At 32.3% G+C, this 21097-nt stretch overlaps 1 protein-coding gene across 1 annotated transcript in view; it reads right to left on the bottom strand.

Moving 5' to 3' along the window:
• Positions 1-21097, bottom strand: part of LOC114337826 (uncharacterized) — a 55044-nt gene that overhangs the window by 4180 nt on the left and 29767 nt on the right. The window contains exons 4-5 of the mRNA XM_028288361.2: positions 15659-15875; positions 2983-3115 (exon numbers count right to left, since the gene is read on the bottom strand). Of these exons, the coding sequence (XP_028144162.1) occupies positions 2983-3115; positions 15659-15875 (350 nt within the window). The remainder of the gene's footprint in view (positions 1-2982; positions 3116-15658; positions 15876-21097) is intronic.

Below are 21097 nucleotides of genomic sequence, written 5' to 3'. Positions count from 1 at the left end.
CCTTCGAACACATGAAATTATTGTTCAGCGATCCCCAAAATCCTCAGAGTAGTGGTTACTGACTGATTTTGAATGATTATAATATAAAACTCCAGGCGACGAGTTCCACCCTGGGCACCAGGTACACAGGAGACCATCGCCGTCATGAAATTCGTGCTCGGCGAACCCCAAAACCCCCCGCGTAATGGTTTTAAATGATTTGGAATAATTATAACATAATACTCCAGACGACGAGCTCCACCCTGGGCACCAGGTATCTTGGAGACCATCGACCACATGAAACTCTAGGCGACGAGTTCCACCCTGGGCACCAGGTATCTTGGAGACCATCGCCAACACTAAATTCGTGGCCGGCGACCCCAAAAACTCCCCGAGTAATGGATATTGACTGATTTTTAATGATTATAATTAAAAACTCTAGGCGACGAGAAGGACTTGGAGACCATCGCCGATATGATATTCGTATTCAGTGATCCCCAAAACCCCCGATTATAAAAATTCAACTCATTTCCATCAATATTGCCCGAGTTCTAAATTTTTCATTTTCACCTCTTCGAGATGCACTTTTAAAATGCATTTTCTTATGCACAAAAATTTTTGCACTAGATAAATTTAGTTCACAAAGCTGACTGACACTCTCTCTAATCGAATGCAAAAAGTTGCATGACGATTCATCTTACTGCACAAAATTCCTAGGTTTAATGCTTTGTTGCTTCGTCTAGTTACCTAATTACACGCTGTTAATTTTATTTTCAATATAATCTACATTACTAAGTGTCATCGTGATTTCCGTGTACCCACAACCACTTATAACCTTTATTTTTATTATTTATAAAAGTTTTTAGCATCAAAATTAAGAAAGTTGCTTTTAAAATAAAGCTGAGTACGTTTTTTTGCTAAAAAATATCGTAAATATCTCTCCCTATTTAGCATCTCAAATGAAATTAATTGTTACCCGCTTTATAAACAATTGAATTTCCTTATGAATTTTTATATAACCTGTAAGTTTTGGTGGTTTAAAGTGCTTATTTTTGAAATGTTTATATATAGTTAAAAGGACTTGAACGAGTCACTAATCACGAGTTTAGGCAAACTTTGAACAGCTGTATCTTAACCAAGTTTTGTCTATCCGAACAACAAAATGAAACTAGGATATACATATATGAAAGAAAAACCTACATTTATTTTTAACTTTTTGAGATTTTTGGTATCGCTTATAGTTTTTAAATTATTTTAAAAGAAGTACATTTTTCCAAAATTTGTAGAAAATTTTTTGTTTAATATTAAACCAAATTTTTTCCGAAATAAGCACTTTGAGCCGGTCAAAACTTACAGATCGTATAAATAATACAAATACATAAAAAAAGAAATGATAAAGCGGTAACGACTAATTTTATTTAGGGTGCTAAATAGGGGAAGATTTTCACGATATTGCTTACCAGAGAAAAGGGGCCAACTTAATTTTGAACGTAACTCGATTAGTTTTGCTGCTAGAAACTTTTATAACTAATAACAATTAAGCTTTTCTTAAATACTAAAATTTTAATAGGTTTTTTACGAAAATTGCTTAATTTTTTGGTTATTTCACGTTGAAATATTCGATTTTTAATTTGACGAATAACAACGTATTTTTCATTAGCTACAACTTTACTTTTACTGGGTTTCTATACTTCATTAGTACACAATTTTGTTCGGTTTTTTTTAATAAGCTATATTTTGCTTTTTTATTGAGCTAAATTATTGTGTTCGATAAAATAGATACTTTTTTAAGTTATTTGCGAAAAACCGCCTTAAAGCGTGGTTTTTTTGTTTGAAAAATAACACATATTGACTTTTAAATAACTCGAAAGTTATTAACTATGTTAAAAAATTTTAAGCACAATAGTTACTTAGAATTAGTCAATTTATCCATATTCGGACTTATCTTGAGCGTATGTGTTTTCACACTGATAAGGGGTGATTTTAACAACCTAAGTAAAAGCAACCGATGGCACACGTTCAACTTTAAAGTGGAGGGTAGGTAGAACCTAAAACCAACTTTTAATGCAATTAGGATTTGACCCTGAAAATTACACTGCACAACGGTCATTTACTGGGCTATATACAAAACATGCGAGTCTTCTAATGCTGAGGCCATTTCCCGCATCCCAATTTCCAACATTTTCTGTCAAAGCAATAATTAGTTTTTAAATCTCTGGCGGTCATTACATCTATCACTTTTTATTTCCAGGACCGCTTTTGTCAACCCCGATTTCTAATAGTAGCCACAGTTCATTTTTATATCTTTCTTGGCCATCTATTTTTAGACATTCTCGGCAGTTGCCGCATTACTATTTTGGTTTCAATTGTGTTTATTTTGCTTAGATCAATTTTCACTTATCTCCTAATATCTTTGTTTCTCACCGTATCAAGTCTTTTAAGCCAGAAAAGTCTCAAATAGATAATTTTCATGACCTTAATTTTTTACTGGTTTCTTTGATTTATTTTGCAGAATTCGGCGTCGTAGACCCATATACTTTCTATTATTGTTTTATAAATAGTTATTTTGTTTTCTTTTGTTTTTTTATTATTCCATAATTGAGGCGCTCAGAGTAACAGTGGCCTAACTCACAACCCACAATTTTACCAAAACGCTTTTATTACATTTAATGTATAGTCGGTTCGCTAAACTCAGACGCAACTGGCTAGATATTTTAGTCGATAATTTTTTTGTTTTTTGGCAATTTTGCATAAATTGGCAAAATTACTAACTATTTAGTGATTATTAACTATTTAGTAATTACTTTTTGCCAATTTTACTAAAATTGGCAAAATTACCGACTAAAATATCTAGAAAGTTGCGTCTGAGTTTAGCGAACAGACTATATCTCTTATTTAATTATTTTTCAATGCAGAGTGGTTCAAGCAATGATTTGACGAATCAGAATAAATTTTAATTTTTATAATTTTTTTAAATTGTTAATACCATTACGTCTAACTTACCGACATGCTTCAGCTTTACTATGAGGCAGCTCGACTTTGTCTACACCTACTGCAGCTGCTTCAACACATTGCCTATATTTACTAACAGCTCTACTTGACTCCACTTTTTTGTAACATTGTTGTACCTCGTCAGCTAAAATTGGATTTTTTTAGTTTTAAATTATGCAACAATAGTTATTTATGTACCAAGTCAGTAAAGTTACTCTTTATTGAACGAGTCTTATATTCAGTCTGATAGTCAGTGAGATTAGTGCTGAAAGTGTAATTACTGAAGATCTGAATATTTCTGAAGAACATATCTTAAAGAGGGAAGTAGAATACTTAAAAATTATACTTAGTCACAAAAATTATATAATTCGTGAACTCCAAGAAAAAATTAAATTAATCCAAAATAATACAGCAAAAAACGTAAACAACCAGTTTCCCCTTTCCCCTCTGCCAGGCGAAACCTCTGTTGACATTGGCAATTTAAGTGACCTCCAACCAAGCTTAAGGTCAATGAACGTTAAAGTTTTTAAAAATGGTAACACAGTGTCAGATATGGATGCAAAACCTAGCCATTCCAAGTCCACTTCACCTGACATTACTGTCATTAGTGATAATATCGGAGAGGTTAAAAGTCGACTTAAAACAGCTGATAACAACCAGGTTGTAAACAATAATAGAAAGCATATATTTAGCAAGAAAGATGTTAGCTACGCTATCCATGATGCTGTAAATCAACAAACGTTTTTGGAAATACAAAATTTAGAAGAAACTAATGATGAAATTATGAGAGGTGAGTGGCTGACCCAGAATCGTCGTAAGCGTAGGCGTCAATATTTAATTGGTGGAAATGAGGTGGAAAAATCAGTGGAGACCGTCCCAAAATTTGTGTCTCTGCATGTCACACGTCTTAAACCGCAAACAACCCCTGATAACCTACATAAAATGTTAGCTGTATCATTTCCTGAAGTCCAATGTGTGGTACACAAATCAAAAATGCCAGAAGCATATAGTTCTATGAAGGTCACCATTAATCAAGAAAACCTAAAGAGAGCTTGCAACAAAGATGTTTGGCCAAAGGGTGCAGTGGTGTCTAAGTTTTTTGTGAAGAGGAGGGTGCCAATTTAACTGGATCCTCTGTAAAAAGTATTTCAGTATTTCAGGCAAGTAGTTCAGAGATAAATAATAATCATTTTAAAATCATATGTGTAAATTCACAGTCAATAGCTAACAAAACAAGTGCACTTGAGCTAATTTTAAATAGTAACTGTCCGGATATTGTTTGTGTTACTGAGACATGGTGTAATGAATTAAGTGTAAATAGTATTAATTTTGAGAATTATTGTCAAGCTGCCTCATATAATAGAATTGAAAAAATCCACGGTGGTGTCCTGATATTTGTCAGAGAGTCAATGTCATTTAAAGTACCAAAGTATTTAAATAGTTTAGCAGAAGAAGTTAATTTCGAGTGTTGTTGTATAACCTTCAATTTAAATGTAAGTACATACTGTTTGATAAACATATATAGAGCACCCAGTGGTGATGTAGAGATTTTCATGAACAAATTATTTTTAGCGTTAAACTACTGTTATGATCATTTTAAGTATGTTATTGTAAGTGGTGATTTTAATATTAATTATCTGAGTGTGTCTCGGGAAAAGTCTTTACTGAATGACATTATTGAAAGTTTTAATTTAACTTGCCAAAACTTAGAACCTACTAGGATTTTTACAGATAAAAACGGCAGAACAACAAAATCTAAAATTGACTATTTTATTACAAATTATCCCCTACCATATGAGGAAACAGTTAGAGACTTTCATATTGGAGATCATAGTGGATTGGAACTTATAATACCAAATGTAATTTCAAAAGCAAATCACCACACAAGTGACATTACTGATACTATAACATTTAGAAATTTGTCTGAACCAAATATATCAACATTGCAAACAAGGTTGAATCTTGAGGATTTTAAGGGTGTTTATGAAAATCTCGACAACATTGATTCTGCTTATACTGATTTTGTAAATATTCTATTATATCATATTGAAATATGTTGTCCTATGGTTGTAAAAAAATTAGGTCAAAATAATAATAATAACTGGATCTCTAAAGAAATCTTGAAGATGGGAGTTGATTTAAAAAACCTTTTCTGGTTGACAAAAAATTCGACAGACCCTGATGTACATTTAAAATATAAAGAAGACAAAAAGAAATATACTCATAAAATTCAAGAAGCAAAAAAGCACTGGTTCCAGAATGTTTTTCATAACAAAAATAACCATCAAAAGCAAAAATTTATTTGGAAAACAGTTAATATAAAAACTGGAAAAAAAGGACAGTATAACAACATAGAAAAAATCGAGCACTCAGGAAGTTTTATAAACGATAAAAAAGAGATGGCAAATGCTTTCGGCGTATTCTTTACATCATTTTCAAAAAATGCATTAAATACCAAATATGGGGATTCACAATTTAAAAACTATACGACTTTAAATGTTGGCCAAACATTCTACTTATATCCTATAGACTACAGCGATGTTGCTGAAGCTGTTTCATCCTTAAAAAATGTAAATTCAGTGGGTATTGATTGCATTTCCACAAAGCTAGTTAAACATATGAGCGTATACATTATTCAACCGTTAACTGATTTAATAAATAAATCTGTGGAGATGGGTGTTTTTCCCACTGATTTAAAAGTTGGTATAGTTTCCCCAATATTTAAAAAAGGAAACAAAACTATGTTAGAAAATTATAGACCAATTACCGTACCAACTGTCTTGTGTAAGGTTATTGAAAAATGCATTCATAAAAGGATGTTGTCATTTCTTAGTAAATATAACATAATAAGTTCATATCAAAATGGTTTTCTTCCGGGTAAATCAACTGAGAGTGCATCAACAACATTTTTTAAATTCATTTATAATTCATTAAATCAGAAGAAGTTTGTTGGAGCCCTCTTTTTTGATTTAACTAAAGCTTTTGACTCTATAAATTTAAATGTAGCAATTTGTAAACTAAACGGCCTTGGATTTCGAGGTAATTTTTTAAAGTGGTTACAATCATATCTAGAATGTCGACAGATGTATGTCAAAATTGGACATTATCAATCAGATTTGTATGACGTTGATCTTGGCGTTCCACAAGGATCAATACTGGGTCCTTTGTTATTTCTTTGTTATATCAATGATATGCCCAAATATATGAGTACGGAAAATATTTTTTTATATGCTGATGACACGACTTTAGCGACATCTGCAGAAAATGCTGAGGAATTGAGGTTAAAACTCAATACCTTAGCCCATGAGTTTACGTCTTGGTGCGAAAAAAACTCCTTAATAGTAAATTCGAGTAAAACAGTATGTATGCAATTTTATATAAAAACTCCAATTAAGGAAAATTTCTCTATCAAAGGCGACAACGATTTTATCACTTTATCTGATACTACAAAGTTTCTGGGACTACATCTTAACAGTAATATGAGCTGGGAGGCACATATTAATCATGTATGTTGGAAAATTAATTCTGGATACTATGCTCTTTTGCAACTTAAATACTTATTCACAACGGAACAGATACTTAATGTTTATTACGCTATCATCTATTCACATTTGTCATACAATATTGTTCTATGGGGCAGTGCAACAAATGTCTCAAAAGTTTTTATAGCCCAAAAACGCATAATCCGCTTGATTTTTAATTTACCATATGGACATACGTGTAGAGACCATTTTAGAAAATACCAAATACTTACTGTTCCCTCAATTTTTATATACAGATGTATTCTGTACACAAAAGCTAATATTAATTCATTGACATCAAATTCAGATGTACACAATTATCGTACTAGACAAAAAGATTTCTTTAGGGCTCCTAAACATTACACTTCCATGTTTGAAAAAAGCCCTGAATATAGCGGCATAAGGTTTTTTAATCAGCTCCCATCCAAAATAAAAAGTGAGGCAGATGATGTTAGAATATTTAAGAATAAATTGAAGACTTATCTCATTGAGTCATGTTTTTATAGTGTCTCGGAATTTATGTCTTAGTATGTTGTTTCTATGTTTGTGTGTATGTTTATATTGTATAGGTAGTCTTTAACTTTTCTATTTTTTAAATGTCTATATTCTTTACTTTGACATGTCCTATATTATGTAAATAATCTGTAAGGATGAATAAAGTATTATTATTATTATTAACCAACACTTCTACCACTTAAACCCAGAAATAGACGACCCACTTTGCAGCATTACTATGTGGCGCCGCAAATAGTCCAGAGAAATAAGATTTTTCTCGTGACACATCCCCTCCAGGCCGTAACTAAATTTGTTGAGTAGTATGGGCATCTATATTAATTAACCTATATGTTTCCGGCAGCCGATTTTTATAATATACATAGTTATAAACAAATGAAGATCAAAAAACGGTAAATTTTCGATTTTTTCGTCTATTACCAAAAAGTAAAGCACTCAAGCAAATTTGAGAATAATAAACTCATAAATCATATAAAATGCTTCAATAGGGCGTTCGCTGAATATGTCTGCCTATCCTTATTTGTTGCTTAGAAAATTGCAAAATAGTCCATATGGTGAGACCGCTCCCGTCTGAAAAAAATTTCTGATTGGATTTCTTTGTGGATTCATATTTAAAAATGTCCCCTTTAAACAAATCTGAAGGGTGCCGGGCGGAATTTTTGGGCAGAAATTGTTTAAACAATTTTTTTAAACAAATACAAAAGATCACGTTTTTTTGCTCTAAAACATATATTTTTAGGTTTTTTGGGTTATTCTAAACAAGAAAGGTATCTCGTAATTTTTCTTAAAAATTGATAGTTTTCGAGTTATAGGCGATTTAAAATCTGAAAAATGCGAAAATACGCATTTTCTAGGCTTAAAAACTCATATTTAAATTAGTATTTTTGAGGTTGCCAGATACATAAATTGAATACTAAACATTCATCTTCAAGATTCTGAAGAGTGATCGCGTCTAACCTTAATTTATACCGTTGTTTTTGAATTGTTCAATATGCGTGTTTATCCGATTTTTTTGCCGGTGCGGCGAGCTCTATTTCAAAAATCTCCTATTTTCCTCCAAAAAATATTTTTTATGGATTCTTTGGGATATTTTAAATAAAATAAGTTTCTTGACATTTTTCTCAAAAGTTATTAGTTTTAAAGTTATAAGCGGTTTAAAATCCGAAACATGCCAAAAAACGCATTTTTGGATTTTAAATCGCTTATAACTTTAAAACTATTAACTTTTGAGAAAAATATCAATAAACTTATATTATTTAGAATATCCCAAAGAATCTAGAAAAAATATATTTTGGAGGAAAATAGGAGATTTTTGAAATAGAGCTCGCCGCACCGGTAAAAAAATCGGATAAACACGCATATTTAACAATTAAAAAACAACAGTAAAAATTAAGGTTAGACGCGATCACTCTTCAGAATCTTGAAGCTGATTATTTAATCTGCAGTGTAAATATCTGGTAACCTTACAAATACTAATTTAAATATGAGTTTTTAGGCCTCGAAATGCGTATTTTCGCATTTTTCAGATTTTAAATCGCTTATAACTCGAAAACTATCAATTATAAAGAGAATTTACAGGATACCTTTCTTGTTTAGAATGACCCAAAAAACTTAAAAATATATGTTCCAGAGCAAAAAAACGTGATCTTTTGTATTTGTTTAAAAAAATTGTTTAAACAATTTCTGCGCAAAAATTCCGCCCGGCACCCTTCAGATTTGTTTAAAGGGGACATATTTGAATAGAAATCCACAAACAAACCGAATCAGAAATTTTTCCAGACGGGAGCGGTCTCACGACATGGACTAAAATAAGTAATAAATTTTAAGATTTTACAAATGTTCATAACTGTAAAATTTAAGTTAGAACCTTCTTATTACACGGAATGCTGAAACTTCTTGTGCTTAAATTAAATTTTAAATTTCAAAGCAATTGGTCAAATAGATTAAAAGTTATTTAATTTGTTTATCCCAAATTAATTATTTTTTGCAACACTGTAAGTCAGAAAATTATGAGGTTACAGTAACACTTCGGACAGTTTATGAACGAAGAACATTTTTATACTATTAACTTTAAAAAAATATGACACAAAGTAATTTTAAACAATGTAAAATTATTTTGCAAAAACATGTAGATTTTTTGCTTACTTATAAACAATTAGAATAAATTTTTAACCGTTACCCTTAGAAAAATTATTTTTCTACGGCCGTGCTTAAACAGCTGCTTTCTAGCACGCATTTCGTTTCCGAAAGTTGCACTTTCCCGCACGGCGTGCGTGAAAGTAAATTTTTCCGCACAGCGTACGGGAAAGTAGAATACCTTCTAACATGCCATTATAATATACTGCCATGTATGAAATTAACGCAATAATTCGATGATATAAAATTATTTTGGCATAATATTTAAAAGTCAAATCAGTAGGCAATTACAATGGTTATAAATCGTCGTCATGGAAACCAATATCGTCATCGTGGTAACCCATTATATTGAAAGTTTGGTTTTGACAACCTTGTCAAAGAATTAATTTGTGTATTTTCAGTCCTAAATAAAAATTGATATGTCTCTATTTTTTGTTGTTCTAAAGCTATTTTTCCAAACGTACGGCCCTAGAAAAAATATTGTTCTTAACTCATGCGGAAAGTGTCTTCCCCGCACTCGACTGCTTGCCCGAACTCCGCTATCGCGTCGTTCGGGTCAACGGCAGTCTCGTGCGTAGAAGTATCACTTTCCGCACTAGTTAGGAAAATAACTATTTTCCCTATGTAGAAAGATTGAATTTTTATACACATTTAAGTCGCGTTTACACGATGGCAATTGGCGAGACAATTGTCATTGGACAATTGTCATCACGTGGTTGCGGATTGTCGGAGGCCAGTTCAGTTGAAAGAGAAGATGTTTACACGGGGCCATGATGTTTAGTTGGCCCCGTGTAAACATCTTCTCTTTCAACTGGACTGGCCTCCGACAATCCGCAACCACGTGATGACAATTGTTCAATGACAATTGTCTCGCCAATTGCCATCGTGTAAACGCGACTTTAGAAAGAAAAACAATTGTCCTAGGACAATTAGAGACGAAGTTAGCCCCCCCTTTTTTAATTCACAGGTTCTTAATTCTCACATGTCCATAATTTTGCAATAGTTAGAATTATTTTTTGTCATTTTTTTAAATTAAATAAATAGCGTAAATCTTCTTCTTTCATAAACTATCCAAAGTATTACTGTAACTTCATCATTTTCTGACATAGTGTTGCAAAAAAAATTAATTTGGGATAAAATAACTTTTAAACTATCTGACCAATTGCTTTAAAATTTAGGGTATGATTTAAGAACCAGCAGTCTCAGAATTCCGTGTAATTAGAGGGTTATAAGTTAATTTTTACTTAAATTATGAATATTTATAAAAACTAAAAATTTATGATTTATTTTGCAATTTTCTAAGCAAACAATAAGGTTAGACATATTCAGCGAATGCCATATTGAAGTTTTTTATACGATTTATGAGCTTCTTACTCTCAAATTTGTTTAAAGATTTTAACCTTTTGGTAATAGACAAAAAAAGGCTAAAATTTACCATTTTTTGATCTTCGTTTGTTTATAATGTTTATAACTAAGTATATCATCAAAATCGGCTGCAGGAAACATAAAGGTTATAATTACAGATGTCCATATTACTCAAATAATTTGGTTTCGGCCTGGAGGGGGTTGTGTCACCAACAGGATATTTTTTTTCTTATTTCTCTGAACTAAAAGTAGTTATCCGTAAATTCTTATGTTAATTAAACAAGTCTACCCCAAAATGCCGATTGGCAAAATCCCGACAGCCACAATCCCGATGGCCAAAATCCCGACACGCCAGAATCCCGACAGGCCAAAATCCCGACAGACCAGAATCCCGACATGTTTGATAATTTTATTTTTAATATATAATTACATTTATTTCTTGTTTTTTGTTTATGGTCATCTGTTTTTTATATTTTGAAAAGGAAACAATAAATATTCAAAATGTATTGGTCGGAATTTTTACTTATGCGAGGATTGTTGCATGTCGGGAATTTGGCCTGTCGGTATTCTGGCGTCTCGGGATTCTGGCGTGTCGGTGTTTTGGCCGTCGGGATTTTGGCTGTCGGGATTTTGGCTGTCGGGATTTTGGGCGGCACCGAAATTAAACGTGCCATTCCATATGAGCGACGGCATGTTTAATTTACATAAGAATTTAGGGCTAGCCAACTACTTTGTGCCACCACAAAGTATTGCTGCAAAGTGGTTTGTCTATTTCTGGGGTAATAATCGGCGGTATTAGTCACTAGCATTGTAGAGACCGATTAAACGGTTCTAGTAGCTGGCACCAGTGACTAGTTAAGGTACTAAGAAGTCTCCGAAGACGCGTTCTACACATTAAAAACGAATTTAGCGTGTAGACACGACAATCTCTGTGAAACACTCGCTTCCAGTACTCGCTCCAGTTACTCGTACTAGTTACTAGCGTCGTGTAATTGAGTCTTTATTGTGAACCAAGTTTCGTGAATATGAATGTGGTCATGCGTGTTTGTTATAATATAACATGTTGAAAGGGCGAGGTGCATTGAAACCTCCGCCAAATGTGAAGTACCTAGTCTTTTGAAGGCACAAAATATTAGTCCAGGGCGCATCTGTTTTGAGATGGACGTTGAGAGGTGACTCTTATTTTTTTGAAGAAATTGCTTGGAATTAACTAATATAATAATATTTGAGTTATCTTCCCACTCAAAAAGGTCCGGAACATTGTTTAAATAATCAAAATTTCAAAAAATGAAGGAAAAATTCGATTTTTTATTCATTTTTTGATCATAATTTAAAAGTATCCACTTTCGAGAAAAGTTGTACTAACATAAAAGTTGCGTAATTAAATTTCCTACAATATTTGCAAAATGGCAATAATTGCGAAAAAAAACCATAAAAAAGTATTCGAATTTTACGTTTTCAACCATTTCTGCTACATTTAGGATCTTCATATTGTACCCAGAACAACTATATGATATAATAAAACAACACTTTGAATTTAACCTTCGGATGACCAAGCGGGGGAAATTGTGACCCCAGCGTATGTTTTTCTTTAATAAATTCAAAAGCATTTTTAATTTTTTACTCATTATTTTTTAATATCATTCTAGATATCCTCATATTCTGAAATAAAAAAAAATTCCCTATATTTTACGAATAAAACATATATTCTGAATTTGATGTTTAGTAAAATAGCGTCTATTATGTGTAATTACAAGTAGTTTTACGCTAATGACGTCGACTTTGCAAAGTAACAAGACACTTACTCAACATAAACACTACACATGACACTAATACTCATGTTGTGACTCGCTGAATGATATAAAGTCCATGCAAAAAAATTAAAAATTAAAAAAAAAACCTTTATTTTTGTGTTAATTGTCATTTTTGACATTTTTGGCCTGGGGTCATTTCCCGCCCCCCCCCCCCCTTGGTCATCCGTGTAACAAAAAAAGGTTGGTCATCGGAAGGTTAATTAAGATCGGTTCAATAGATTATGTAAAATAAATTTTGCAATCCAGCTTTCGCAAAAAAATGCATATTTTCAAAATGTTTCAGGACTGAAAATAAAGCAGATTGCAAAGTTATTATTTTTTACATATAAGTAGAAGGAATTCCTGACACGGCGTCAGGAATTTTTTAAATTAACATTAATTTTTGGTGCTACGAGCAGGACAGCGATGTTCGATTCACACAAGTTGATTTCCACCAAAATTTCTTCCAATCATTATCTAATATATTATTTTCTTGCTCTATACTCTGTTGTATTTTAATATTTCAATTCCAGAAAAATCAAACTAATTTGATTATTGTTTAAACAATTGCATATATTTAAAAATAATAAAGTTTTATTCTCTAAATTAAAATATTATAAGAACAAAGAAAGTTTTTGCTAAAAATGTGTTATTTTAGAGGACCGAATATGTGTTTTTATTTTGAAATAAACAAATTTATATATTTATATCACAATGTACTAAAAATTTAAATTTATCAATCATTATCAAAAGTCATTGGAAAGCCAAATCAGAGCAGACGTATCCGCTGTCCTGAGCCCAGCACCAAAAATTATTGTTTATTTAAAAAAAATTCTGACGCCGTGGTAGTTAACCGATTTTAATTCTGCAAATTGCAACTAAAAGGTACAGTACTCCTCGATATCTAAAAAAAATTATTAACTTGCAATCTGCTTTATTTTCAGTCCTGCAACATTTTGAAAAAATGCATTTTTTTGCGAAAGCTGGATTGCAAAATTTATTTTGCATAATCTATTCAACCGATCTTAATTAAATTTAAAGTATTGTTTTATTATATTATATAGTTTTTCTGAGTAAAATGTGAAGGTCCTAAGTGTAGCAGAAATGGTTGAAAAACTTAAGATACGGATAATTGTTTTTTTAATGGTTTTTTCACAATTATTGCTATTTTGCAACTAGTGTGACCATTTTTAAAATTTTTAACTAATCCTTTATTATAGGAAATTTAATTGCGCAACTTTTATGTGGGTAGGACTTTTGTCGGAAATTAATACTTTTAAAGTTATATTCAAAAAACGAAGAAAAAAATCGAATTTTTCTTTAATTTTTTGACATTTTTGTTATTTAAATAATGTTTCGGACCTATATGATAACTCTAATAATATTATATGATTCATTTTCGAGCAATTTCTGCAAAAAAATATGAGTCACCTCTCAACATCCAAATGTAATAATATTTTTACAGACGCGCCCTGGTATAATTTACTCTAACGACATTAAAGGCCAGCAAAGCTGTTTAAGGTGAAAATGTAATAAACATATTTTCAATGGTGCCATATGTTCAACGAAAGGAATAACCTGTTTACGTGAAGAAGAATGGATAGGGAGGCCTTTTTATGGACGAGTAGAAGGAAAAAGCGGATAAAAAAATTCCGAAAAATTGGCGATTTACTTTATCCACATTGCATGACCCTTTTCCACAATTTTCTCAATCACAGTGAACACAGTGATTAACAAATGTTTTACAGAAATCCATAATATTGTGATCTTAAAGTGACAAATTTCTTGAACGCATTGTAACGGGACACGAAACTTAGATTTCAGACAAAACTCCTGAAACAAAGTATGTATGTAGTGGCATCATGCAAACTTAGTAAAAAAAACGAACCTGAAGACAAAAACTGATCGTAACTGTTTTTTTGGACCGTAATAGTTTCATCCACATAGACAAAGTCTACTTTCTACTCTACTTTCGCCCCCTAGGGGTGAAACAATAAATTCAGGAGCATATTTTGAAACTTTTTAAAGGTTCAAACGCGCAAAACAAAATAAATGACGTAGGATGTTATCGATGAAAGTGTTTATAACTCACGACGATGCTAGAACCCACGCATCTATTAGAATTTCAACGTCTATAATGGGAAATTTGAAACACCCTCCCCATAGCCCCGACATTGTGTCTTCAGATTGTCATATTCTTCTTCTTCTTCTTCTTCTTCTTCTTCTTCTTCTTCTTCTTCTTCTTCTTCTTCTTCTTCTTCTTCTTCTTTTTAGCATAATCGATCATGATCGTGGACTACCGATCAGACGATGAGTTCCAGCATTTTTGCCATCGTTTTGTTGCTCTCCCCTGTGGTGTTTCACATACTGGGTTATTCGTTTTTGTGCTTTTAACGAGTCTGCTGTCCTCCATTATCTTTATATGTCTGTTCCAATATCTTTATCTCTGTCTGACCCACCTTCCTATGTCATGTATTCCACACTTTTGTCTGATGTCTTCACTTCTGTGTCACGTAGAGTTTTGCCTTGTAAACTTCGTGGTGTTCTCATTAATTTCACTGAGTCTTCTCGGTGTCGATGAGCATAATTGGTTCTTTAGCTTTAGCATTAAATTCATGCCTTTGGAGATTGTCTTCAGAATCGGCGAGCATCGTCAGCGTAGCAAATGACTCTAAAGAATGTGATACCTACTTTAAATCCAGCTCTTCTGGCAAGGTTTCCTATTATTTTGTCCATTATTCAATTAAATTTGAAAGGTCTCAGTGAATCACCTTGACAGATGCCTGTGTTTAATTTATACCTATGTCTTCTGTCGTCAAATGTCCTACCCTTATTTTTGTTTTACATTGGTTGCGTTTGGACGACCACAGCTGCTGACTGTCAGCAGAATTTGGCTGAGTGGTTGTATCCAGCGATGATAGGGAAAACTTAGTAAATCTCTCAGCGGCTGACTTCCAGCGGTGTCGTCTAAACGCTACCGCTGGCTGAGCTGTCCAGCCGCTGGGTCGTCGGAACGCACCCATTGTTTTATCACATTATGTTCCCGAAACTGAAGGAATTGTGGGGTGCAAAGTAGTTTGTAAACGATGAAGAGCTTAAAGATAAAATGGTATCATGCCCCAGACGTTAAGCGGTCGAAGACCACAACAGCGGTATTGAAAAACTGATTCCACGATACGTTAAATGCCTTGACAACAAAGGTAACTTATATTGAAAAATACCCTATTTTTTGAAATACCTCTATATTAACCCTACTCAAAGTTTTGTGTTAATACATTTTATATTTGGTTCTTTTTGCAAAACCATTCTTTACTTTCTGAACGACCAATATATATAAAATACATAAAAATATTGACTTACATCTTAAAACATCTTTGTTGGCATACAAAAAATGTGTCACTGAATTTCTCATTGATATAAGCAAATCTGGAAAATAGCTCTGGCTCTCCTTTAAGCAGGCTTTACTAAGTCTAACCACTTCTTTGCTGCAGTCATTAATGTTTTGTGTAAATTCAGCTTCTGGTACAGCATATATATTTTTTTTACCTGCACACGATTCGACCTCATCAAACGCTTCCTACAAATAATAACAACATAAATATTATACATATCTTATCTATGGGAGTGTTTTGTCAGTTCTTGTACCAAGCGCGGCCCCCTGCGAGTGGGGGATACTTTCTGGGTATTCGTAGCGCCAATGCCCAGAGAGTAGTAGGGATACTTGCCGTGGAACAAAGACTGACACCGGGCAGTCGGTATACAATGCACACCCATGAAAATGGTGGATCCTAATAATTTATATTTAGAGTCGCTACCTGGGGATCGCCAGGGCACATCAGGAGCCGGAACTGGACATGACAGCAGGCGAAACGTCGATGGCACGGTGTTGAGGAGGCAGGCCCCTGTCATACAATCATCTACAGCCCAACAATATTAACAACCACAAGCGCGCCAAATAACACCAAGAGCTCCACTATCTGAAGTTGCTGCGCTGGATCATCAGCAGGCGCTCACTCAAGCGGGACGACCCAGCCAGTGCACGAAATGGAGCGTGTCCTTTAACGAAAACATTTTTCGCTTCTATTGTAAGGTGACAAACCTCGGTCAAGAAACGATTGACTACAAACAACAGCTGTATGCCAAATTTTGTAGGAAGTATTCGGATATTCAAGTATCGGAGCAAAGGGGTGTCAGATCAATACGATCAAAAGCGAAGTCGACGGGAGATGCATAACGAGATGATGAGTAATAAGATTCTTGATGAGTAGATTCCAAAGTTTTCCATACCAGAAACTAAACTTGATAATACACAGCAGGAAAATAACCAGTTTCGTGATAGTCTAGTAAACGAAATGGCTCGTGCCGTACAAGAGTTTAATGGAACAAATCCTTCTATCAGACCACTGCTACCAGGAATAAACTCTTGTAAGAGACTAGGTGCGGTGTTACAAATTGTGAACACTGAAGTCTTACGCACTTATGTCGTAGAAGGCCACATATTAGAATATTAGACTAAGAGCCGGGATAGGTGAAATTTGCTAATCATTTTAGGCACGATAAAAGTCTATAACTTAAATAGTAGAACCTAAAAGAAAACGTTTGAACACTGTGCCGTCACTTTTCAGTGGCTCATGCGTCGAAAGTGGCGCATCAAACTTTTCACTTTTGGACCGGATAAATAAATTATTTATAAATTGACGGCATTGAGACGCAAGGAAGATATTAAAAATATAAGATATAAAAACTATATGCCGTACAAAAATATTGGTTCTGCAGCGTTAAAAAAAATTTCATTTTTCGCATATATTCATTGATAAAAAAAATTATAGAAAACTGTATGTTTAAACTGGCGTGTATAATTTTAAGTAAATATATTTATTTCACAACTATATTTTATTATGCCGTACAAATTCACTAGCCCAAATTCAGTTTTAACCCTTGCTCAACCCTCAATTGTTACGTAGAATAAGGTAATTTATTTCAGGCATCCTAAAACCAAAACATTTAGAAGGTTATATATAAAAATAGTCCCAATTTATTATGCCGTACGTTTTGAATGGCACATGAGGTCACAGTAGGAAAATGAATTTTCCGTTTAAGGTTTAGTAAAAAAATTATTGTCTTTTTTCAGTTTATTAAAAATACTATTAAAAAGCTAATCCCGTGTAAATATTGTGGCACGATGAAGCAAAAAGCCTCCAAAATCTTTTGCATATTAACTGCAATAATTTTTTCATGCATTGTTTTTAAATTTTTGTACGCGCGGCTACCTCACAATCTATTTTGTTCACTTTGCCTGACAAATTATTTTTTAAATTTCAATAAAGCCTTGTATATTTTTAAAATAATTCAACACAAGAAAGTGTTTAATACATAATAACCCGAAATTAAAAAAATAATATTAATTTTTATTTAAATTATACTTCTTTCGGCGGGTGTAATTTCCTCACCAAAATAATCTTTATACCTGCATTTGGAAGGGTATGCCATAATCCCACAGGTATTTTCCTCACCAAAATCGAAGTGATTATTTCAGGTAGATTTTACAAAAAGGCATTCAAGGGAATTATTTATCTACCTGCTCTAAGATTACAGTAGGTACCTATAATAATTAGTGAGTTAATAATTATGGTATTTTATTTTTAGTTACAATTGCAATTTTGGCATATTTAATATGCAATGGCATATTTAATAGAAAGTAATCGCGATAGACCTTTACTGCTATTTGAAAATTTTATTTTTTATTAAGTGAAAGTTTTATAAAATGAAAGTTTTAAAAAGTGAAGAAGTGTACTGGAGGTGTAATAAAACAATTTGTAGTGCGAAATTGTTTAACTGTTAGTGCAAATTTTACAATTTCTAGAAGTAGCCGACAACATAATCATGAACCAGATCGTCAGAAGATAGATCGAAAAATTGTTTCTAACTCTTGCAAGCGTAAAGCCGAAGAGAATATCAGTGAAAAACCAGCAAAAATTATACGCCAAGAGCTTGCAACCAATTTACCGGAAACAATTACTACAACTGATGTCAGTTATATACGAAAAATATATATATATAATTATCGACGGAAAATGATGCCTGGTCGACTTCCTTGCAATATTGATGAGGTTCAAGAGTTTGTGAAGAAGTGTGCTCCAAAAACAACCAAGGGAGAAAATTTTCTTTTTATAAACTGTGTCGAAAGTAAGGTAATTGTATTTAGTTGTGAATCAAATATAAGACTTTTATCCACATTGAATTTTGTATATATGGATGGCACATTTTCTTACTGTACCAAATATTATTTGCAATTATTCACTATTCATGGGCTAATTAATGGTCACTACGTTCCTTTATTATACTGTTTACTGCCAAACAAAAAAACAGAAACTTACAAAAATCTGTTTTACTTATTAAAATCAGAAATTTTTAAAGCTTTTAAAATTGAGTTTATTCCTAATAAAATTTTTGTAGATTTTGAAAAGGCTATACATAATGCAATTAGCCAAATATGGCCGAACGCTGACATAGTGTAGATTTCACCTACACCAAGCTTGGTATAGAAAAATTCAGTCTCTTGGTTTAACATCAGAGTATACAAATGATTCTGAAGTAGGCAAGTGGCTCAAACTTACTTTTGGCCTTACATATATAAAACCAGAAGACGTATCAGATTGTTTTGTGTTTGATTTAATGTCATGCAAACCAGAAAATGATATTTTAGATAGATATGTTGATTATTTAGTTGAAACATATATTGACGGAAATGCCATATTCTCCCCATATTTATGGGCAGAGGCAAATTCTTCTGTTATTCGTACCACGAATGCTTGCGAATCTTTTCATTCGCATTTTAATTCATCTTTTTATAATACGCATCCATCCATATACATTTTCTTAGAAAAAATTAAAGAATTTCAGGTAGATACGTATGTTAAAATTTCAAAGTGTGCATATTGCAAAACCAATCAAAGATAAAAAAGTTAAACTAAAATTGAAAAATGTAGAAAATTTATTAATAAGATATCAGTCAAATCTAATGACTAGACTGGATTTTGTAAAGTGTGTATATTATTATAGTAAATATTAAATAATAATTTATAGGGGAGTCAATATACAATATGTCCCTGTAGGTTGGAATCATATAAAACTTTTTTATTATTAATTTTACGAAAAAAAGTTATTTTTCATAAAAGGTTCTGCATGGTCTAAAACCTAAGATTCAACCAGATATTTTCTTAATAACAATTTTCGATATTTTCAAATACTAAGGTACTTTACCCTTGAGCGAAATTCATATTTTCAAATACAAAGGTATATTTGATATTTGATGCATTTTAGATTCTATATTCTATACGATGCAGAGCATTTTATCAAGAAAAAATTTTGATGACTTTGTGTAAACATTTTTTTAACTGATAATTTTCGGATTTTGTATTACATTTTTTACCTTTCTTAATTTTCTCGAAAAGAAGTTGTTTATTACATTTTTGAAGTAAAATAATTTAGTGCACTTTAAACCACCTATAAAACTGTAATATATCCGTTTAAACTTGAGTACGGAGCACACTAGTTAGCTCGCGAGTTCAAAAATTCCTTTTAATATAATACAGTTTAAAAATAATAGTTTTCGATCCGAAAACTGTATACATACTGGTTCGCTTTAATGGTTAAGCAGGCTTTCACAGGCAATGGTTGTACGCTCAAGTAATGAACTGTTTTCCTTGTTCACTAAGTAATCAGCAAATCTAACTAAAGTCTATAGCAAAACATTCACGTACGTCTAATGGATCTAGGAAAATCCAACTTTTTGAATTTTTCTACACCATGATTGTCCGAGATCAAATCTACATCATTTTATTTTCGCAGAAAGAAACACTTCACTTACGGCTGCATGGATCTCTTTTTCGAAATCGGAATTCACACTCTTGGGATTAAAAAGGTTTAATTTTTGACACAATTTAAGGCAATCACATATAAATTTGCTAACTTATTTGAAAGCAAAAGAATAATGGCATAAAGTGTCCATTATTGAGTCCATGAATTGTAAATAGTTAAGTAAAAAATTTTGTGCAGTATAAGTTCCATCAACCTAAATAATTGTTTCTAATTTACTTAAAAACCTTAATTTGATTTTTTTTGAGTAAAACATCGTTTAGTAAGATATTTAATAAGTAAGTTGTTTAGTAATATTTTAGGGTCCTATAGGTAAAATTTTATTAGTTACACATTTTTAAACCATTTTTGATTATAATTCATGTACGTCTCACTTTCCGCCCACACCGTACGTTTGCCCATATGTTTTCTGTTTATTTCAACTTAGGATAGCTTTAATATTATTCTTTCGTTTCCAATTTGTAAAATTTTGTTTGATCAATTAGATAAGAAATTATAATAAATTAAAAAAAAACCAATAGAATCCTTTATGAAAGGTATTTTTTAAGCACACATCATCAGTGCTTATCTAAAATGATTGATCAACCAATCGAAAACTAGTTCTGTGATGTAGCCCTTTTTAGGGATTTTTAAATATATACCTTTTATAAAGGATTTTATTCGTTTTTTGTATTATATGGTATACAGCCTACAGGAAAGCATTTCCCTTGTCGATTTTTATAATAAATTAATTCAAACGCGCGCAGCGTTGAACGCTTCTATAAAGTGCGCCAATGTTTGTGAGAAAGGTGACTTGAGCGTTCTAAATAAAAAAATTATAGAAGCTGTAGATTTAATATTAGACAAATCTTTGTATTCGGTTCTTTACGTAGAATTTTTAAGTCAGTTTTTTTCTAAAATTTATAATTTTCGTCGGCATTT

Source organism: Diabrotica virgifera, chromosome 5, assembly GCF_917563875.1.
Source record: "Diabrotica virgifera virgifera chromosome 5, PGI_DIABVI_V3a".
NCBI lineage: Eukaryota > Metazoa > Arthropoda > Insecta > Coleoptera > Chrysomelidae > Diabrotica > Diabrotica virgifera.
The sequence above is the reverse complement of the archived record's forward strand: the minus strand, read 5'-3'. Positions and strand labels throughout refer to the sequence as shown.